General features: G+C 38.2%; 1 protein-coding gene across 1 annotated transcript; it reads left to right on the forward strand.

Annotated features, from left to right (window-relative positions):
• The first annotated feature begins 118 nt into the window (after window positions 1-118).
• Window positions 119-16763, forward strand: APIP (APAF1 interacting protein). Its single transcript, XM_004682927.2, has 7 exons — window positions 119-344; window positions 5117-5217; window positions 9891-9939; window positions 10955-11072; window positions 12697-12832; window positions 15619-15786; window positions 16447-16763. Exons 1-7 carry the CDS (start codon window positions 288-290, stop codon window positions 16544-16546), a joined length of 729 nt encoding a protein of 242 aa, XP_004682984.1. The 5' UTR covers window positions 119-287; the 3' UTR covers window positions 16547-16763.
• Window positions 16764-22344: the final 5581 nt, after the last annotated feature.

Consider the following 22344-nt stretch of genomic DNA (forward strand, 5'->3'; position numbering starts at 1 on the left):
CGCGTCCAGGCCCGCCTCCCGGGTGTCAGCCGCGCCTGTGCTCTCGGAGTCTCGGGCTCCCACCCCGCCTCCGGCTTCTGGTCCCGCCTGCCAGTCAGGCGACTGCGCCGGGGCATCTCCAGGAGGCCGCGGCCTCCTAAGCCCGCCTCCCGCCATGTCCACTCCGCCCCCCGGCTGCCCTCAGCGCCGCCTGTCTGCACTTGGGGCCTCGCTGCATAGACCCAAGTAGAGCGCAGCACGTGAAACCCTGCGCAGTGTGGAAGCCGAGGGTGCCCCCCGTTCCTGCCATGGCTGGTTGTCACGCTACTGAAGGAGACTGTTGCTCAAAGCGCTGCGACGTGCAGGTAGGGGCGGGGCCGCTGATGCCCTTAATCTCTAGGAAACTAGACGCTGGGTGCGGGACCGCGGCGGAATCTGGGAGCGGGCGGGGCGGGGCCAGGCGCCTGGGGGCGGGGCTTCTAGCAGGACCGGAAGTCTCTCGAGCCCACCTGCGGCTCCAGCCGACCTCTACCTAGTTCGCGAAGCTGACTTTGAGCCGGTTGATGTCTGCGATTGGGCGATGCTCTCTCCGAAGGCGAGAAAGCAAAAAACGATCGAGCGAGAAGCGTTTGATGTCTCAAGTGTGAGCTTTTAAGCAACTGAGCGAGAAGCCAAGCCAAAGAAGGGAAGGTGAAGCGCTCACGCAGGGGCCACTTAGCAGACCCAGAGCCAAGCCTCAGTAGCCAGCACTTTTCCTCTGAGCAGTTCTCCTTGCCTGTCTCAGTTTAAGTGGCACAAGTACAGAAATGATTCTTAAGCACTCTTTTCCTTAAGCAAATTCCCCCTCAGGAAGTGTATCCATGTCATTAAACATATTAACAATTTTATGAAACATTTTCCTCATGCAGGGAGATAACGGTCGTCATTGAGACAAATGATCAAGAATATGTAGGTAAATGCAGAAATAAACGCAATACAGTGTGAGGAGCCCTACTTCATAGATAGGGAAAGCCCCCTAAATTAACCCCTTTTATTTCTTCTATTGTTCTCTCAGGACTGAGGTCTCAACATTCAGCAGATTTGTACTGCTCAATATTCATATACCGTAAACTAAGTGACTTCCCCCTCAGGAACAAAACGACTCTATGAGGATAGACTGTTGAACAGGCAAAATTGAATAGGAAGGGAGATTATTGATAACTCCAAAATATTACCTAGGTAGGCTGTAAGGAGGATGAAGAATTTAAAAGCAACCTGTAAAAATCTTTGCTAAGATCTTCAGCACATGTATTGATGCCCCGATAAGTAAATCTTGGTGAAACAATCTAAATCAACATCAAAAAGCACCTTAAAAGGATCCCAGGAACATGGTCTTTAGACAACTTGGTGGTCATGAATGTTTGTTCCAATTAATGGTCATAAAAAATTTGAACCAACAATCAAAATCCAAAATTTTTCCAACTTTTTTAAAACTTCAGACTATGTAATGGCATTGGCCCTTATTCCTTCATGACCTACTAAAAGTTTATTGAATGAACAATGGTAGATAGAGCAAATGCCAAGTTAGAGGAAGGAGTGGTGAGTTTTGACAGGGAAGATGAGAAGGAATCATGGGTGAAATGAATGGGGAACCTGCTCAACCTGGGAATTTGACCGGTAGAGTCAGGATAATCAGAGATCCAGCATAAGCAATAACAGCATAAAGAAAAATTTTTCTGGCTGGCAAGGAAATTGGCATAGTTATCTGTTGCTGCATAACAAGTACCCCAAACTTAAAACACAAACATTTATTTCACCCAGTTTCTGAGGACTAGGGATCTGGGAGAGTTGAGCTGAGGTCTGACTTAAGTGAGGTGCAATCACGCTGTGGTCTGGAGCCATGGTCATGTCATCTCAAGGCCTGACCGCTGCTGGAGGGTCTGTTTTATTCCTCACTGATTGGCCCTAGAACTCAGTTTTTAGCACATGGCCTCAGCATAGGTTGAGTGCCCCCATAACTTAGCTGGCTTCCCCCAGAGCAGTTGATCCAAGAGCCATCAGCAAAAGCAGAAGTTACAGTATTTTATAGCCCGATCTCAGAAGGATCGTACTAACATACATACCCATAAAAAAATGGGGCCCTACACCTGTCCCATTTTTTATGCCTCCCCCCCTTAGAATGTGGGAGGGGCTGTACATTGGGGTGAATGATACCAGGAGGCAGGGATCAAGAGCTGTCCTGGAGGGTGACTGCCATGACTCAGTTGAATAGAATTGAGGGATTTACATAAAAAGTGAAGAAAAGTATTTTGTTAAGTTGGGGCAAGAATGCAGAAGAACTTAACATAAAACAAGGAATACAGTATTTGAACAGTCAATGATTTAAGGAATGATCAAAGTATATTATTTTAGCACTTATACTAGAACTAAGGGTAAGTTGCAGTAAAATGAAAAATTGTAGACACAGAAACCAGGAAAAGGTAAATTTAATCCTCAAGTATTCATTCCTGAAAGTTTTGACTCAGTTGTTGCAAAATAAGAAAAATTAAGACAACAGAGAAGTTAAGCTTCCAAAATTAACAGCTTTAAATTTAAAAAGTTACCATTAATCTGAGATTATCCTTCCTACTCTTTTGCATGTTCAAAAATCACTTTGTCATTTTTGTGAGAAATGTGATATAGATGGCTATATATAGTTCATGTCAAACTTAACAGAATAATAGCAGACCCTACAATTTAAAAACAACAAAAATGTTTGGTCTTAGAATTTAGAAGTCTGCAAATCACTGACCCACTTTAGTCATATAAGGAAGCTGAAACCCAGGGAGGGTCATTGATTGTCTTAAGGTTGCCCAAGTACTGGGGCTCAGATCCACAACTTTTGATTCCTAGTCCCAGACTGACTAATGTGAAGAGGTTTTAAGAGGTGGAAGTGGAAGGTGATGTAGATATATCTATATAGATAGATATAGATGCTGAAGATTTCTAAGAGAGCCAAAACTGTAATTAAGTCCAGTATTGGTGACATGGGGCTTAGCATAAGTGATTCAATGTGGGTCTGTTGTCTTGTTTCTAACTATATAAAATACTGTTAAATGTTTTTCTATCACTTAGGGCATCTACTGTAAAGCAGTTGATTATAACTCATTTTTAGGTAGTTTTGAAAATTCTTCAAATTAAAAATCAAATCTATCAATAACAGACAACAACATTCAGGGGAAAACTAAACACTATTAACTAAACCTTCTTGTCAAATCTTGTTAAAATATATACTCTGATTTATACTTTCTTATACTGGGCAATATAAATAATTGCATTTTTACAAATATATTTCTGTGGGCTCCTGCTGGTAAGTGATTTATTTTCCTTAAAATTTTTTGGTTTGAACAATTGAATTCAACTTGATTAACAGCAGCTGCCATATCATTGTTATTTCTGTAGCATGAAGCTGGCTAATTACTGTAATACCTCAGTAACAGAAAAGATAAAAGGGAAAAGGGAGACCTATCATCACAGAGCATTTTCTATACTCTTTGCAACTTGCTGTGCAAATTGATGGTTTTAAGGATGGGGAAACAGCAGGAGTCTTCTCTTTAGCTGCACTTTTACATAGAATTGAAGTATCATTTATATCCTTAAAAAAAGAAATAGTAAATTATCTGGGTCTTGGATAATCTTGGCCAGATTTATATGGTGGTAGACATTTAAAAACCAGCCTCGTTTTATTAATTTTAACTGAAGAATTTTTAATTCATTAAAATGGGAAAAAGCAAGTATTGATTGTGTCACACATTGTGCTGAGTGTTTTATTCCATTATATCACATTTTAGTACTTATGGTGTCCTCATTTATGGGTGATGAATAAATAGAGAACCCAAAATCAATTTACACAGTAAATGCTATCATGTGGATTTGACTTGACTTCCCTAACTCCCTTGTCAGTGTCACATTAGAACTTTAAACTATTTCAACAATACCATATTTTATTTTATATTCTGAAGGCTACTCCAAATGGATTATGCAAAATGTTGACAGTGAATTTGAAAAAAAGATGATCAGGTATTCAGTTAAATAGCTGAAAATTCAGTGGGTCTGTTTCTTGTCCACTCTTTCTTTTGGGGGTACATAGCCTCATGGCTTCATCTAGTTTATTTGAGAATTTTCTATTCGATGCCACATTTTTAGTATGCTTTAGGTTTTAACTAGTAATTTGCTTAGTTATCAAAATTGAAGCTCAAGTCACCAGCAGTTTGCAAATAACTTCAGGGAAATTTGGAACTCACTTTGCTGTGAGGTAGTCTTAATCTCATTTCTTTTATGGTTCCTACAAAACCTTGCTTTATTGCAGCTCAGCAATTTATTTTGAAATATACTTTAAATAATTTATTCAGAGTTTTTAGTTCTTTTCAATGGAAGGGTTGTGTATCATACTGCCAAAAATGGAATTCATTGTATTTCTTCTTTATTTTTGTTTTCATTAAGTTTAACTTTTGAAAAAGGAAGAAGAAATATTGGTCTATTTTTTTTTTTAAGGAAGTAATCACTGAGTTTATAAAAATTAGGCTGGATGTTTCTCCCTACGTAGGAACCTATGTCCTTTAGACACGTCTTCATAGAAATGGACCCAGAATGAATTTTGATTGTTTCTGAGTGAGTGCATTATTCCATAACGAGTATAGATTGATTTTGTAATAAGAGAAACCAATATAATACTATGGAAAAAAGATGTGCCATGTTAGAACAAAAATAAAATTGAACCCACCGTACAGAACATGAACAAATAGCTATCATAATATTTCATGTGTATCATGCCTTATTTGAATAAGGACACATTAAGGCATATTCCTTTTGGCTCTTAATTCTTTTTTATTCCATCCATTTCAGTAGGTATTTGGTGACATAGCTAGGACATTTCTCCACTTTGTGCTTGCAGCCTCTTCCATAGTGTTGGACTGTTCTGCCCTAGACTGAGCAACACAGTTGCGAAATATTATAGATCCACCTTCTAAACAATAAAAGCATGAAATATGTTTTGTAATAGTTTTCTCCCTCACTATATTCTCTCTCTATGGTGGGTTTTCTTAAACTTCCTTAAATTGGATTCTTAGTAGACGTATCAGCTAGAATAAGCACTTGATAAAATGTCTATCTTTTTAAGGACAAGGAACATCCAAGACACCTGATCCCAGAGCTTTGCAAACAGTTTTACCATCTGGGCTGGGTCACTGGAACTGGAGGAGGAATTAGCTTGAAGCATGGGTAAGTTTCTGGCTGATTTCATTTCTGGTAATTCTCCATATCAGTGGACCATAGAGCCTACCACATATTACCTCCAAAGAACAAAGGAGCAGTTTTATGTGATATTGAAGGTGTTTAGCTTCTAAATGGGGAAATGGATATTTGCATAATTGAATGGCACAACTGTGCATAATTTGCACTCATAAAAAGAAGAAAGGACTTATAATAAAACCACAAGGTCTAATCAAAATAATCGGTTTCTCAGTCTTCAGAGTAGCAGAGTTAAATAACTTCTGCCAAGTATGTGTGGAAATATAAAAGGTCCCCTGTAGGTAAACAGGATTTGTTTCAGAGGTTCACATGCAAATTTCAAAGTCACTTAAACATAGACTACTAACCATTAAAAATCCTAAAGGTTGTGTTTTCTCAAGTCAAAAGAAAGGCAGTATGCATTTGTAAGTGCTGGTGTCTTTGCTAATGGACACAGCAGCTGCCTGTCTATGTTCCTGCAGATAAAGCAAGCACTACTGAGCTCGAATTGAAACAGAAGGAATGAATAGTATTAAGTGTTCATTAGAGTTATTCATTGTCCTTCCTCCAACTGGATGTGGAAATAAGTAACCTACTAATACTGGAAACAGAGTTGGTGGAGTATCTGGAATAGTATTTCTGGAACAGAATTCATGTTTTCCTCCTGAAATGTTTTAAGAATGTTATCATCTGGAGATTGAATGTTAAACTGTATAGCTTGATTTATTTCTTTATGCTAATCCACCTTCTTAAGCAAAATTAGCATAGTACAATAGTTATCTACTATATATAATAACACCCCCAGGGGAACTGCAGGAAGGAAAGGAATGGAATGGAAAATGAAATCAGAGCATTTGAACAAAAGGGATTTTATGCATACCGCAGGATGATGTCATTGTAATTTTCTCTTCAAATGACCAACTCATGAAATATTAACTGAACTGTGGGAGATGATAGGAGGGGGCCTTCGTCCACGACTATCACAGTTCAGCTGTAGGGACACACTCATTTACAAAGGTCCTGCTCCCCCAATACATCACCATCCATCTACACCCCTTGCCTTCGACCCTGTGCTAATTCAGCGCCTCACAGCCTTTCAGATTATTTTGTCAAATCCTCCCATTTGACCTGATTACAGCAAAGTCCTTTTGATGTAACAACAACTTTTGATGTTACTGGTTCATTCATCCGTGTAGGAGCTGAGTTCCAGGAATTCAGTTTGTCAGTTGCATTAAAAATTTGTAGTAAATCATGCTGAATATTGCCTTTAGTTAACTTTATATGCACTGGTGTATTAAGTGCAGAATTAGTGTACAAATAGGACTTCCTGAAAAATGGAAATAACCGGTTTTTTAAATAACTATTTCTATATGACTCCTTTAATTAAAAAACAAAACAAAACAAACAAACAAAAAAAACAACCAGCAGTTCAAAGTAGGAGAATGCAGCAGCAAAGGAGCATTCGAAACCTCTAGATAGCACTGTTGTGGTCATCCAAATAAAAAGGGCTGTCCTCTTTCCAGCAGAATCTTACTAATCCATGCAATGGAATTGTGTGTGGCCACCATAAAATCATCACTGGCACCTTTTAAAATTAAATGGCTTTTATAGCAGTACAATCAATTTATAGGAAAGTTGCATCATAGGTGTAAATGTTTTTCCTTGGGAGTCTTAATGAGTGAGGAGCGCCTCCTGGAGGTCATAGTTGGAAGTAGCTGCAATTTTTAGGCACTCTATATGGAGGCTTTGTTAAAATTGTGTATTTCACAGTAAAATGGGTATTATGTAGAAAATTGTTGAATCTTTAAAAATTTTATAATAGTTTATTTTTACATATTTTTGTGCATTTTTCCATATCAGTTGCAATCCCCTTGGGTTTCCCAACACCAAATCACCCTGTGCCATCACCATAGTCCAGTGCATTTCCCTCCCGCCTCTGTTTTTGATCCCATTCCCCACTCCACACCCACAAAATGTCTCTGGTATATAGCTGTTCATCATTATCATTATTTTCTTGCCTGTTCCATTATACTCCTGCTATGAGAGAAACCATCGGTGAAAATTGTTGAATTTTTTACAGATATTTAAATGAATTCCTAAGTTCACATCAAGAATTTGATTAGTGATATTGTCTTTAGGCTGTTAGTGAAAATTTGGTTTTCTTTGATGCTTAAAGCAATGAAGTACAAATCCATTAGATTGTTTTCAGAACATATTGACTGTAAGCTTTTGGGATTAATAAAATTATTTAATGATTCCAAGTTTGGGCTAAAACTGTTCCAGTTTATGCTACTAGTGTTTGCTACCAAGAGTATGTAGAAAGGTAGATTAAGACATGTGAGACCAACACCAGGAGGAAGAAATGGAAGACCAGGAAAATAATAGTAATCAAGGCAATAAATAAATCCAAGGTAATCGGAAGTCATTGTGTCTAAGCTGCATCCCTACCACTTTAATTTAGTAGTTTCTTGTTTTCACAGCATAGTCAAGAGACACTAATCCTGATGTATGATGTTAGAATTTAAACAGGATGGTAAATGAGATAGTTGAGCCATCGTAAGGTTTAAATATTTTGAAATGAATAAACAGCAAATAAAAATAGAAGCAATTGTTCATAGCTATATTATGACTCCTTGTCCCCGATTACCACATAGTGAAAGAGCAAGGAATATAGAGAAATAAATTCCAAAATTTAATACCTTGAAATTCAGAATACCTTTGTTTGTGGCTTACAGCACCAGCTAAATAGTACACTTTTAGTCTTTGGCATTTTTCCCTCCTAGAATAAAAGCTCTGTCAGCTTTGTATTTTTATCCAGATAGCTCTTTTCTAACAGGTGTAAATATATTTTTAAAAACCTATTTAGTTAATCTTTTAACTATCCAACCTTGATCAAAGTCTAAACTGATTTCCGTTTTACAAAGGCAGCGATAAAAACAGATTTAGTGGACCAAATCACTTGAATAAACAAAATAAATGCTCTGGATTGTCCTACTTTGCAGTCGGTTTTGTTTACCACCGGACTATTTTGTACTTTGTCTGGGTCTGTTCCCAGGACTGCACACAAGAAGTCCCACAAGCCCCCTTAGCAGTGCAGGTGAGTGGACTGTCTGCCACACATAAGTCTAGGATTTCTTCCCTGTTGCACAAAGACAAAAGATTTGAATCCCTGGTATTTGTAAATAACCCTTTTTTACAAGTGATCCTTACCCATCCCTTCTGGTTCCAGAGGAATGCCATGCTAAGGTTCTCCTTTACAACACAGCTCTGAAGCAGTAGCTGCTTCATGAAAACAAATGTTTTGGTTTGCATTTCACTCCATAATCAAGCCTTTCTTCTCTATCTTCATTTACAACTAGGCCCTTAGAGGAATTCTCAACTAGCCTTACATTTTTATCAGCTCTAAAGCTATAGGTTTATTAATAACCCCAACTTTGACAGCTTAATTCCAAATAGGCCGTGTTCTTCTTATCTTAATATTTGTTCAGCATCCTCTCTCCTTGCCTTAGTGGCAAAAGCTGGAATGTATAAGTTCTGGCATTTCTTTCATGTTCATGTATGTGGTAACTCTAAGACCCCACTGAAGCTGATAAACAAGCCAGAGTATTCTTGTTGAGGATAAAGAAAATTTAGAGATGATTTTTTGTTTTTTTCTTTTAGAGATGACTTTGAAATTAATTCCCAAATCCACTCTGAGAGCACGTTGTGTTTAATGTATGTAGAGCATTCCCGGTAGCAGCGAGCTGTAGCAGAGAAGTCGCTCAATGGAGCCATTTCTTTTTAACTTTGTGCAGTTGTTTAAGCCTTGTTACCAGATATTTTTACAAGGTAGATGTGTTTTTCAATGAGAAACACACTGTTCTATTTCCCCACCAAAGTGTTTATGCTGTAATTTAACAAAATCTCCAGCAGAGGTCTCTGAACTTCATGTTTTATAGGAGCGTTTCAAACAATAAAGTCAAACCTGATTCCTTGCAAGACAGAAACCTGCTCTTAGTGAGCATATTTTGTCCTTGATTGTATTAAAGAATAACTGTATTTCTCATGTGACAGGATAAACTCTGTCTACTCATGCCTAAAGATGGTAAAGATGTATTTTCAGATTTTCTCCTAACCAAATTAAAGCCTTATTATAATTGATTTTGTTCTATGAAAAGAAATAAGCAACTACCAACATATAATGATGCCCTCACCATTACAAAGGCATTTAAAATAATTTGGTAATCTTTATATACATCCTATACCATTAATTTTTTTTAAGGACTTATTTGTTTATGCATACAGAACTGGGGTACAGACCAGAGGTGCAGGGGTGGTGAGAGGCTTCACCAGAGACAGTGGGGAGCAGAACAGGTAGATCGACGAAGTACACTGCTGAGGGGAGCAGCAGGTGGGTCAGGAGAGGTCTGCCGCACCATGTGGGTCACCTCCCTGGTCAGGGATTGAACTCGCAGTGAATCACCTGTGGTAAGCTTCATGGTACTGCGCTGAAACCCATTGGGCCACCAGGGAGGGCCCTGTACCATTAATGAAATCAAGTGACTATTTGTGTGACTTGATTTATAAAGAACATCATTATTGGACTGCAAGGGTACATTATCCTTTGTGCAGAAGCACAACATTAGAATTAAATAAATACCAATTTCTTTGTTTTGTGTTACCAGCAATGAAATCTACATCGCTCCTTCAGGAGTACAAAAGGAACGGATTCAGGTATGGTAAAGGGATCTTTCTTAAAGCGAGTGAGTGTCTTCTCTACTTGATTTTTGCCTTGTGAAAAGGAAATGATTTTAAAAGAGATGTTAGTTTTGAAAGGTGGTTTTATTATAAGAATTTGAGTGGCTGATCAACAAATTTTTTTCAGCAAACATTCGTTGATCAGTCATTTTAAGCTCTAGAAAGCAAAAATGGATGGTATAATCATAACTGCTAATGAAAAGTGGTAACAATTTTTCAATTTGTACTAGAAAGGTAATCAATCTAGTAAGGTAATCATGTTGGTCTCAAAGGAAGCAAACCAATTCATATTGAGTAATAACAAAACTATTCCAATTTAAAGTTATAAACTTCATTTCCAAATTGTGAGATGAATCATTCTGTATTTATACTCGAGTAATACCCAAAATCTAGTTAAAATGAACATAACACTTCTCTGTAGGGCATTTTGCTTCATTAATAAAACCTTAATAGTGTAGTTTGCTGTATACCCTGACAAGTGAAGGTCACAAGTCAGAAATATACTTGCTTTACTAGGAAAAGCTGCCCATTTACATGATTCCTCAGAACTTTAAGAATGATACGCCCTATTAGATTAATATTTCTCAGTACAAGTTAAGTTTCTCCAGGGATAGAAATTTTTACACTATGTTTTCCACATATGAAAAGTGTGGGACAAAATTGAAACAACTCTTCTTGGGTAATTTCTTTGTATTGTCTCCCTGAAGTATAGTCAAGTAGACAGGCTAAGTTGATGAAATGGTAGCAGCTTCATTATACAGACTTTAAATTTTCCATATCCATTTTTCTTTTAGTTTCTAAGGAAAGAATTTTTTTAACTCATTTGAGAATATTATTAGTAGGAAATATTCTTTATTTCTCAAAATGGCTAAAAAATGGCGAAAATGTGAGACGTTTTAAATAATTAAGTGTATACATTTACGTCAGCATTGTGTGATATTTGTCATTGATGTTGTATAAGCCTCTTTTGTTTTTCTTCCCCTCCAAATAGCCTGAAGACATGTTTGTTTGTGACATAAGTGGGCAGGACATAAATGGGCCTCCACCATATAAGAAGCTAAAGAAAAGCCAGTGTACCCCTCTTTTCATGAATGCGTACGTAATGAGAGGTAGGCAGAAAATGTATGCAACATAAAGAAAACTTGCAAAGCTCCCCTAAATCATGGTGATTATGACTGTAGTTAACGTTTCCTAAATACCTACTATGTGCAGGAACTTTAGATGTTACCTCCTCGGTCCTCTCATCAGCCTATGACGAAAGTTATCCCTACTCCCTTTTATGTAAGAGGGCAGAGACTCTGGGAAGACTTCCCAAATGAAATAGCCAGTGACTATTGAGGCCAGAATTCCACCCCAGGTCAGCTTGACTTCCCGAGATTGTCAGAATGACTGGCTAAATACTGTGTTTACAGTCAGCTTCCCACTCTTAACTAAGAGTTATATGCCTGGGAACTTGTAGTAGAAATCAGTCAGATGAGGGGTAACTGTGGCCTTTGTTTCAGTAGGAGTGATCCTTTCTTTTTGAAAAATGTGTTGTAGAGAAAAGTAGGAGTCTTATTAGTCTAATCCCCAGAAAAGAAAACTAGCCTAGAAAGGTGGACCCTGGATGATGATGCGAAAATAGAAAACTCTAACTGAAGTACTGCCTCAGCTATAGCGGTAAAGTCATTATGAATGAAAAACATGCATTAACAGAGCCACTTACATGTAGCCGCTGAGTGCAGAGGGAAGACCCATGCTGTGTCCCTTTCCTGGATATTGTCAACTATAACTGAAGAATCTAACTTCAGGGACAGATGATAACAGCATAAAAGTAAATTCACTTCCGGGCCCTCCCTGGTGGCGCAGCGGGTTAAAGCACTGCATTAAGAAGTTTAAGCCACTTCCGCATGAGTTCGATCCCCGCCTGCCCCAGAGGAGATCCACATGGCGCGGCAGACCTCTCCTGACCCGGCTGCTGCTCCCCTCAGCAGTGTACTTTGATCTTCTGCCTGTTCTGCTCCTCACTCTGTCTCTGGTGAATCCTCTCACCCTCCGCATCTCTGGCCTGTACCCCAGTTCTGTATGAATAAATAAATCACTTCCAACTAGCCATTACTGAATTGGATAGCATGTAAATCCGTCACCTCTCTGCCTGGATAACCCCCCATCCCTTCTGTTCCCAAGACATGGCCTGAGCTGTGGAGCCTAACTTGGTGACTGGAGAACTGAGGGGCCTGGCCTCACATACAAGTCTGCCTCTACTGTCTGTCAACCATACAAGTTAGTTCACTTCTCTCAGCCTCCATCCTTGACCAGGATATCAGGAAAATAGGATCTGTTTCTGCAGTTATCGTGACACTGCAAAGAGGTGACATTTAAGGAAGTTTGTCCAGCCTCTGGCAAATAGGGATCTCACTAACGTGCTATAGCATTAGAATTATCAACTCCATATTTATTATACTTAAGACCATCTAAAAGATATTTCTGGAGCATGTATAAATCAGTGCATATTGTCCAGGTGCTAGATAACGTTAATTTTTTTTTTTTTTGGCTTTTCAACTCGTCTATCATACAGTATTTCTTCTTCCCCACCTTCCCCTCCTTATTCAGCACCACTTATTATTCTAAGCAAAGCAAAAACAAGTCAATGTCCATTCGTAAATATTTGTGTGTTTGTGTATGAGTGTGTATATGCATCTTTGAAAGCTAAAATCCTGTTTTCACAAGCACGTGATGTGATTCCTCCCTCAGGAGCAGGCGCAGTGATCCACACCCATTCTAAAGCCGCCGTCATGGCCACCCTCCTCTTTCCAGGACGCGAGTTTAAAATTACACATCAAGAGATGATAAAAGGAATAAGGAAATGTACCTCAGGAGGGTATTATAGGTATTTTTTTCCTATTTTTGCTTAAATAATTCAAAAAGCATTTCTCCTTTTGATAAACAGGATAACTGATCTTTTTTGTGTGTTTCACGAGATGTAGTGGGATCTGTGTCAAATAATACCCCATTTAGTATTATACTTCCAGATCTGTTCTCAGTGAATCAAATCAGAGTCGGCCCCTCCTTCTCCCCTACCCAGCCTAGGTAAATTATAAACAACGGGAATAATGAAGTGTTTGTCAGAGTAACATGAAAAAACTTTGGCTGAGATTTCTGTAGAGATGGAGAGATTATGTTCCCCTTTGAGCCACCCAAAACAGCAAGATCGCCTCAGTCTTCACTTTGTCTTCCAGAATTTTCAGCCACGACTACAGTTCATACCTTGTTTTGATTTGTTACTTCTGGAGTGTTTTTACATCTTGAAGCATTTTACAATTATTTAAATTAAAAATCTGTTTTTACAATTTTTCAGTGAAAAAGCTTTTTCAGTGGAAAAACATAGGTGGTATAGAACAGAGGCAGTCTAAATAAAAATCAACCCTTCAGCCCGCAAAAACCTAATTATTCATAGATCTGGACTCGCGTGACGTGAAGAAACATGTTCGCAGGCATTTCACTTGGATGTATTGGCATTCTTAAGCCTTCGCCCTCCTGACTTCCCAAAGGCCTAATTTTCCCTTGCCTTGTTTAGAAGGTGCCAGTTTTTACAGCACTATCTTAATGTTACTGCATGTTGTCGAACGTACATGTTTCAACTAGTGTACAAAGAAATTAATTGATTTGAGTTAATATTTATTGTGTGCCCAAAGCATTTCTCAGCACTGTGAAACACCCATTTACAAATGTTAAATATTTAAGTTATGAAAGTGTACATACTAGAAAAAGTATAGCCCCTTGCTGCTTTTCCCGTATGGTCATAAAGAAGAGACATTACGTGCGCTATCAATGTCGGTGTTGGATTGCTTTGGCAAAGAAATAAAAATCAGTCAGGAGAAGTGTGGGAAGGTAGGCGGAGGAACAGCATAACAGAGAGCCAGTGGAACTTTGTGGAAGAAAAGAACACAGAGATGCCATGTGTTAGATGACACAGTCTATGTGTTGTTTGGAATGTTTCACAATGTACAGATTTGTGAGATGCTGTTTGATTCTATTTGTGGGATATTAGCTGGGTCATATTCTGTTTTTTAATAAATCTATCTTTTAGAGGTAAAAACTTTCAAGTACCTAGTTTTTATCAGGGGTGTTTACCATCTTTACTTTTTTTAAAGATTTTTTTATTTATGCATGTAAGACCTGGGGTATAGGTCAGAGGCACGAGGGCCTGACAGGATTCATCAGAGACAGAGTGGGGAGCAGAATAGGCAGATCTACTGAAATACACTGCTGAGGGGAGCAGTGGGCGGGTCAGGAGAGGTTTGCCACACAATGTGGGTTAGCTCCTTGGCCAGGGATCGCACTCATGCTGCAGTGGCTATGGATAGCTTCATAGTGCTATGCTTTAACCCATTGCATCACTAAGGAAGGGCCCAATTTACCATCTTTAAATGTAATGTTCCTCCCTTTTAGAAGTCACACACCTGTGATAGAGTAATAAGGACACTATTTGACTGTCAAAAGACTGTTTCTAGCTCTCTTTTTCATTGCCTTAGGAGTGTGTGTTGTTGATAATGGAATTATTGAGCTTGGGTGGAATTAACTTTCAGGTCTTATTTTGCTGTGAATGTTTTGCTGAAAACATTTCTGACTGTTCATTATATGCTGGTAGAAAATACAAGGTTGTGGTTCTGGCCAATACTAGGGAAGATTTGGGACTAGCAAATTCATTTCTTATATATTTAAGAATTTCACTTACGTGAGATAATGGGCAACTTCATACTGTTTATAATAATGGTTAGCTAACTTAATTATCACATGGCAGCTACATAGCCTATACTCGCCCTAAATTAGTGATTGTGATGATTCTTTGTCTAGAAGTGTTATTTTGGTGGTGGTGTTTATACATTATAGAGGTAGTAAAAAAGCAGATGTTACAATAGCAAGGCGAGAAGAACTCTTGTGAAAAGGAAAGCATGTTTGAGTTTTGATTGGTCATAAATGACTTCAGGGATAGAATTAATCTTTCTAATAATGAAGTTCCTTGCTTAAATATTATTATTGAACAGAAAGTAAGGTGCATGTTCTGATTTCATCACATGTATTTACTGAAAACAAGGGTGGCAATAAAAGAAGTTCTAAAGCCACAGATTTGAGAACTCAGAAAATTTTTACCTTTAATAGTTTTCTCCAGAAGGCTTTTACTATCCAACTGCCATAAGCTCTACCTGTATTTAGCTAGATGAGACATAGTAAGGTCCTACAGAGATAAAATAAAATTAGTTTATACCATTGGAAAATTCCTCCTTAATAAGTAGTTCAGCTGTTAATCCTTCCCGCTCTTCTGAATCTGAGATCTGTCATTTGCCATCTCCTGTTAAATGTACTATGCTTGTCTCTGTTTCAAATAAATACTTGTATGATCTTGATATTTCTTTGTTAGGTTTTGGTGTCTTATACAAATTTCTGCCACTGACACTCAGGATTAGAAAATGCTTGCCAAATTCCCAAGGTGTCTTTTGATACAGATTTTTATGCAAGATACACAGAACAGCATGCAGCATCTTGTTCATAATTTGGAGAGACTTTTTAGCTATAAAGAGAATGTTTAACTGGTTACTTGAAAAAAATACAAATTTTTTATATATCTTATCTTCATTTTAAAAAGGACAAAAAATGACTTTTTTTATCTCACAGATACGATGATATTTTAGTGGTCCCCATTATTGAGAACACTCCTGAGGAGAAGGACCTCAAAGAACGAATGGCCCGCGCAATGAATGAATACCCAGATTCCTGTGCGGTACTGGTCAGACGTCATGGAGTATACGTCTGGGGAGAGACTTGGGAGAAGGCCAAAACCATGTGAGCATGAACCAAAGAAACTTTCTGGGACAATTTATCACACTCCAAATGTGAAAGAGAACAAAATACATTTTTCACTGACAAGAAAGTGTGAATGTGTATGTTTATGTGTCTGTGTTGGTGGTGGTCAAATTGGCTTAACTTTTAAGTAGCTTATTATTATTTCTTGATATTTGTATTAGCTTCATTAAGGAATATTTATTGGATAAACTATTTTTTTAGCAAGGCTCTGTGTCCTTTGATACAGATGAGGAAACAGATAGTTTTCAGTTTAAGTCTGAAAGATAGAATAAAGCTAACCCACATCATATGGTGATTTACCACATTTACTTTTTAAGGTGTGGCATATAGTAAAAAAAAAAAAAATTTCAATAAAGAGTACATTATCTCTTTATTAGCTTTTGGTACCTTGTACAAATTTGGTATCCTATACAAAAGGACATTTATTGATAAAAATCTTTTGATTTCTAAGATATATAGCTTAAGGTTGCATGATTTATTATGATTCTACTGTTTTAATAAGTTGGGGCAAAAAAAAACTTGTCTTAGAACTGAATGTGCCAGAAACATGGTAAACTTGGTAGACAGGGTTTGGTGAACTCTATTTTACTAAACACCTTCAGTTTTTTTTGTTTTTTTGTTTTGCTTTTTCTTCCATAGGTGTGAGTGTTACGACTACTTGTTTGATATTGCGGTATCAATGAAGAGAGTAGGGCTGGATCCTGCACAGCTTCCAGTTGGAGAAAATGGAATTGTGTAAGCCAAATGGAGGTTTATATCCAGAGCAGAAGCATATCTTAATTATTATTTAAATGAAACTTGATTTTTTTTTAAAAAATGAATTGAAAATTTCTATGAAGCTGTTACTTTGTCACTAAATACTACAGATTATCACCCTGAATCTCTTGACACTGGATGATATTTGCTTATATCCTTGTAATGATAAATGACAATTCAATGAAATAAAAATTTCATGTTTATTTTCTAAGTCCTTTTCAAAATATTTTCCTTTAAGTTCTTTTCTGTAGAATCCCAAAGAATCTCTATTTTCTTGAATGTTGCTGGTGATACTAGATTAGATAGCAGATTTTCACATTTCTTCTTGTAATATTGCTTTCATAAAGCCGATATGAGAAGGGAGGATTAAATATATCCCTCAGTGTTGATGTCAAAGCTGTTTTATAAATTTCCCCTATGTACTGTGTGTTTTCTTACAACACATGGCATTCATTTTATATTGGGATTGGTTGTGAAATTCAAATCAGGTGATATTAACTCAAACTGTCCTAGCCAAGTAACCCTGCCAAATCCAACGATGCCATCAGAACATGCTTTTTTAGGACAAAAAAATATATATATCCAAAGGCTACATCAACTTGATCATCAAAGTTTTATTTTGCTTAACTATGTTTTCAATTGGGGGAGAAAAATCAATAATTCATCATTGTTTGGAGTGAGGGCATTTCAGTCCTTGTTACACCACTTTCTTGACAAGGAGGGAAGGCCTGAAAATGACCCTACTCAATGGCTTGTCTCACTACAGATTTATGACCACTAAATCTCGAATGGGCGCTCGATACTGACTCATAAACCTGTAATTCCTTGATAGTTTCATTTTCCCAACCTTGCGACTGTTTCCTCACCTTCCTTCATCATTCAGCAAATCTCCAACATAACCCCCATCACCATCACCACCACCAACTCTCAGATGATAACATTTCAAACTGGTAGAGAGAAAATACAGTAAAGCAAACTCACTGTCTACCCACTTAGAGATCTCCACCAACCTTCTGCCTACAACCTACTTTGCCACATTCTTTCTACAGAGCTGCTTCTAAAATCATTTGTTCTGTAGAACAACTGTAGACCTTGGACACATTGTTCACTGACTTTGGAGGCCTTGTTTTTGCAACGATCTATCTACCCATTTAACCCATTTCCCAATCATCCATTTTTTTACCCTCTTCACTAGATCATTTCCATTGACATGAAAATATGCTGTATCTTGTAATTTAGAAAGTACACAAACCTTTCCTTTTGCCTTCAGTTAACTCTTCCTTTGGAGCAAGAATTTCTGAGAGTTGTCCACTTGCTGTCAACTTCTGTTCTCTCACTTGTTCCTCACCTCACGCTAGTCAGGCCATGCCATTCCACTGAAACAATTTTGCCTAGAGTAAGGGAAATCCCAGCCCTCAGCCTCTTTGCTTCCTTTTCTTCTTCTAGGCTTCAAATGAAGCCTGTCTCTCCCCTGACACTCCACGTGTTGGTGGTTTCCACTTCTTCTCTTGCTGATGGGCCTAGAGGCAAGTGAGTGAATTCCCCAGTCTCTCCCCTTGTTCCATTGTTCTTCAATCACAGTTAATTCCTGCACTCTCCTGACACTGTACCTATACCTGTGTGCCAAATGTGACTGGAGGGAAACTATATACAACCACAACCAACCACGTGAAGGTCACGTGGGCCTTGAATGCAGCCTGTGAATTGTACAATATTAACCTCGTCCGTCCATTCCACTCCTCAACAAATGTTCAATCTTCTCAAACATCAAATACCAGCATACTTACTCTTGGCTAATGACCTCAATTGCTATTTCACTGAAAATACAGACAGCAGAGCTCCCTTCTCTCATGTTCAGAGGCAACATCCAAACAGTTGGATGAAGGATGCTGCCCTACTGCATGCTTCTGGTGGCTCAGGCTGAGAGTCTTAGTTTTCTACTCCATGCTTACTTTCACACACTTCTCACATCTAACTAACCAGCCAGTCACCTCAGACTATACCTCGTCTCGCAAAACTCAACATTGGCTATTCCCACCTGGCCCACGGCCTCCCATATTGCAGCTGTTAATGAAGTTGCCTCCTAACCAATTTCCCTGCTTTGGCCTCCTCCCCCACTCTGGTGCCCACCATTTATTCTCAACCCAGCAGCCTTCCTGATCTGTTAATATGGAAGTCAGACATTGTCACTCAAAACTCCAGCCTAGTTGTGTCACAATGAACGCTCCACACCGTCTCCCCAGCTCCCCATTGCCTCACTCACCTCCTCACTGATGCTCCAGTCACAGGCATCCTTCTGAGAACACAAACTTACATGGCACTTCTGCATGACTTCCTCCCTGTTTACAACTCCCCCAGACACCACGTAGCACTTTTTCTGTTTATTCAGGTCTTCAGATGTACACTTCTTCAGCACCCCGTTTTAACTCACACCACTCCCCACATTCAGAACCTCTCCTTCCATGCTTTAGTATTTCCTGAATTGCTTGTAACCAACAGCAGGTGATTTGTTTTCTCTTCATCCTTTCACTAGAAGGTGAATTGAATGAGGAGGATTTCCATCTGTGTTGTTCACTGATGTGCTCCTAGGCTCCCAAGCAGTATCTAGTAGAGTCAGTACTAAGTAATATTTGTTGAATAAAAGACCCCTTTTGTCAAAATGAGGGTCGTGTCTCGATTTTATTTGCCTTGAAATGTTTTTCTCTAGGCTCCTGAGATTTTCTGCTTCTCTCTCAGACTTGTAAATGTTGGACAGCCCCAGACCACCTAACTGAGAAAATCTCAGTGCTTGACTGAAGCTTCAATATGGCTGAAGGCTTACAGTGCTATCTCCAGCCTAAACCTTGCCTTTACATTCCAGACTTCTCTCTGCACCCCCTACTCAGCACCCCTGGGAGTTTTCACATACCTTGGCCCCAAATAATACTACTCATTTTTATTCCCTGGTCTCCATTACCCTCCTGGGTAATGGAGACGTAGGCTAAAACTTCTTTGAGACAGACTTCTGTCTTGTTCATTACACCAAGGGAAAATTCTGACATCTTGTAAGTATTTGATGTATATTTATTTCCTGAATTCTTGATGGAGATCCTTCCATTGAGGAAAAATTTTTTGGCTTAACAGTCTTTTCTTTATTTTTAAAATGGACCTAATGAATGAGATAAAGTATGTGAAAGAACACAGAGCTTGGTCCATAGTAGGTTTTCAATAAGTATTAATTACCTTCCTTTCTGTAAATTCCACTTAATCCTCATGAGGTGGTTTTGAGGTAGGCATTGTTTCATTTTGTTAGATGAGAAAATGGAAGCTCAGATAGGAGTCATGTGTAGAATTTAAATAAGAAAAAGGTTGTATCAATTACCGCATAACTGTCATATATCAAGAATGCACTCAAAAGCTACACTTCCTTTCCTGAACTCCCCTCAGGTAGCTAGCCTCATGGTGATGCAAGCAGATCATTAAAGCTATCCTGCAACATAGCACAACTGACAGGTAGGTTTCTTTCTCACAGAAAAGATTTGCAGAATATGATTCAGAGGTGGGGGAATAGCTGGTAGAAGTCTGTGTCTCCGATGTTTTTTTTTTTTTGTTTGGTTGGTTTTATTTTGTTTTTTAAGAACAACATGATCCTTGCTTCTTGATTGTGTCTCCTCCAGCTTCAAAGCTTGGCCCATGGGTGTTCAGAAGAGGCTGGTGAAGAAGCATTCTCTGTCCTGGTTACTGTTTATTCAATTTTTCCTACTTTAAATGTGGAGGGGAAAGATTGGTTATAAAGGATTAAATTGGTGAAGAATCTAGATCAAACATTTTTTACTTTATTAAGTGCAAGCCATTCTCTTTACTCCTAGTTGAATAAGGGATTAACATATTTTAGTCAAAAGCATGTCATTTGTTTCTCAAAAGGTTTTAGAGCCATCTGGCCCCACCCAGCTATCTCTGAGAGGTACCTCAAAATAATAAAGTTCCCCCAGAATGTCCCAAACAATCAGAAAGGTAAAGTCAAAACCTTAGCGGAGTTTCATCTTACATTTCAAGTGGTTCAGAGACTTCCCCTTTGATGAAGAAAGCTACCATGCTTCATCAGCCCTTCATGGTGGTCAGATGCGGCACTAGCAAGACTGATAGTGCTTTTCAAGAAGTAATCAGAATGCAGCCACCAAGTTTGGTTGTGAGACTGTGAGAAGAGAATTGGGACTGTGAGAAGAGAATTGATTTTAATTTCATTGATTTGTAATCTATAATCACTAAATCACCAAATTTGGGCTGATAATCCCTGAAATAGGTATATTCTCGTGATTAACAAGTGGGAGCAGTGTTCATTTTTCTCTATCGCAATTTTTTCTCACTGTGGAATTTCTGTTGCGCAGAAGTATAATTTTCTGAAAACTAAAGTGACTTAAGTATGGATTTTCTCCAACAAGATTTTCACATTGCCCTTTGTTAAAGAAGTGGAAGTATTTGAACTACTTGAAATGTAAGATGAAACTCCCCTAAGGTTTTGACTTTACCTTTCTGATTGTTTGGGACATTCTTGGGGAGATTTATTATTTTAAGGTAACTCTCACAGAGAAAAGTGTTGTTTTTTCATATTGTGGAATTTTTGTTGCTCAAAAGTATATTTTCTTTTTTTTTGAATTTTATAACAGTTTATTTTTACATCATTTTGTACATTTTTTTTTCCCATCTCAATTGTAATCCCCGCGGGTTTCCCATCACCATGAGTATATTTTCTTTTTTAAAAGATTTATTTATTTATGCATACAGAACTGGGATATAGACCAGAGGTGCAGGGGCAGTGAAAGGATTCACCAGAGACAGAGTGGGGAGCAGAACAGGCAGACAAAGTACACAGCTGAGGGGAGCAGCCAGTGAGGCAGAAGAAGTCTGCCATGCCATGTGGGTCACTTCCCTGGCCAGGGATCAAACTTGTGCAGAAGCAGTTGCAGCGAGCTTCAGAGTGCTACACTCTAATCCCTTGTGCCACAGGGAGGACCCTCAAAAATAGATTTTCTGAAAATTAAATAAAATGACTTAAGAAAAGTCTAGATTTTCTCCATCACAGTCCATTGTGCCTCCTCCCCACTTTCATTCCCAGCCTTCTTCCACCCACTTTATTCTACAGTCAGATCAATAAAACCTGTTTAAAAAAAAAAAAAAGAAAGAAAAGAAAATGTAGTTTTCTCCAATTACTAGCTCCTTGTTTAAAATTCTGCAGGGTAATTTTTACCATAAATACTGTATTCATCACTATCATTTTCTTGGAATGTCTGATTTAGAAGTAAAAGTTATGAGGATATAATGAATTTATTCATTTAATTTAACCAGTGGCCCCTCTACCCCACCCAAACTGGGTGTAATTGTAGTTCTCCAGGAGGCAATTGTACGTATGAATATAGTAGCGTAATGTGATTTGTGAGTTTAATTTGTTTGTTTTTCAGTGAAAAAAAATGTTTACCTATAATACTTAATAAATATAGTGTTTATTTCTGTTACTCAGTTATTAATAATTTGTCTCTTAAGGATGTTGATCAAGTCATCACCAACCATTGATTACTTAAACAAGGTATTTCAAAATCACCCACAGTTTTTCCCATTGGTTGCACAAATGTTCATTGTTGGCTTTAGGTTTAATTACAATCATCATTTTAAATATAAATATGAAAAAAAAAATGTTGTCCTGTTATACATCCACTTTAACTCAACTTTAACATCATTCAATGCCCCTATAACAGGAGCACACTAGCTAGCTAAGATCTGTTCTCTTTTTTCACACATAAACTT

This window comes from Condylura cristata, unplaced genomic scaffold, assembly GCF_000260355.1.
Source record: "Condylura cristata isolate star-nosed mole 26May11 unplaced genomic scaffold, ConCri1.0 scaffold00015, whole genome shotgun sequence".
Taxonomy (NCBI): Eukaryota; Metazoa; Chordata; class Mammalia; order Eulipotyphla; family Talpidae; genus Condylura; species Condylura cristata.

Bases quoted from the DNA above. Each gene is read 5' to 3' on its own strand.
- APIP (XM_004682927.2), top strand. From the start codon at position 288: ATGGCTGGTTGTCACGCTACTGAAGGAGACTGTTGCTCAAAGCGCTGC. The intron at 11,073-12,696 runs GTAGGCAGAAAA...TTCCTCCCTCAG, and splicing joins GAATGCGTACGTAATGAGAG to GAGCAGGCGCAGTGATCCAC. The intron at 15,787-16,446 runs GTGAGCATGAAC...TTTCTTCCATAG, and splicing joins TGGGAGAAGGCCAAAACCAT to GTGTGAGTGTTACGACTACT.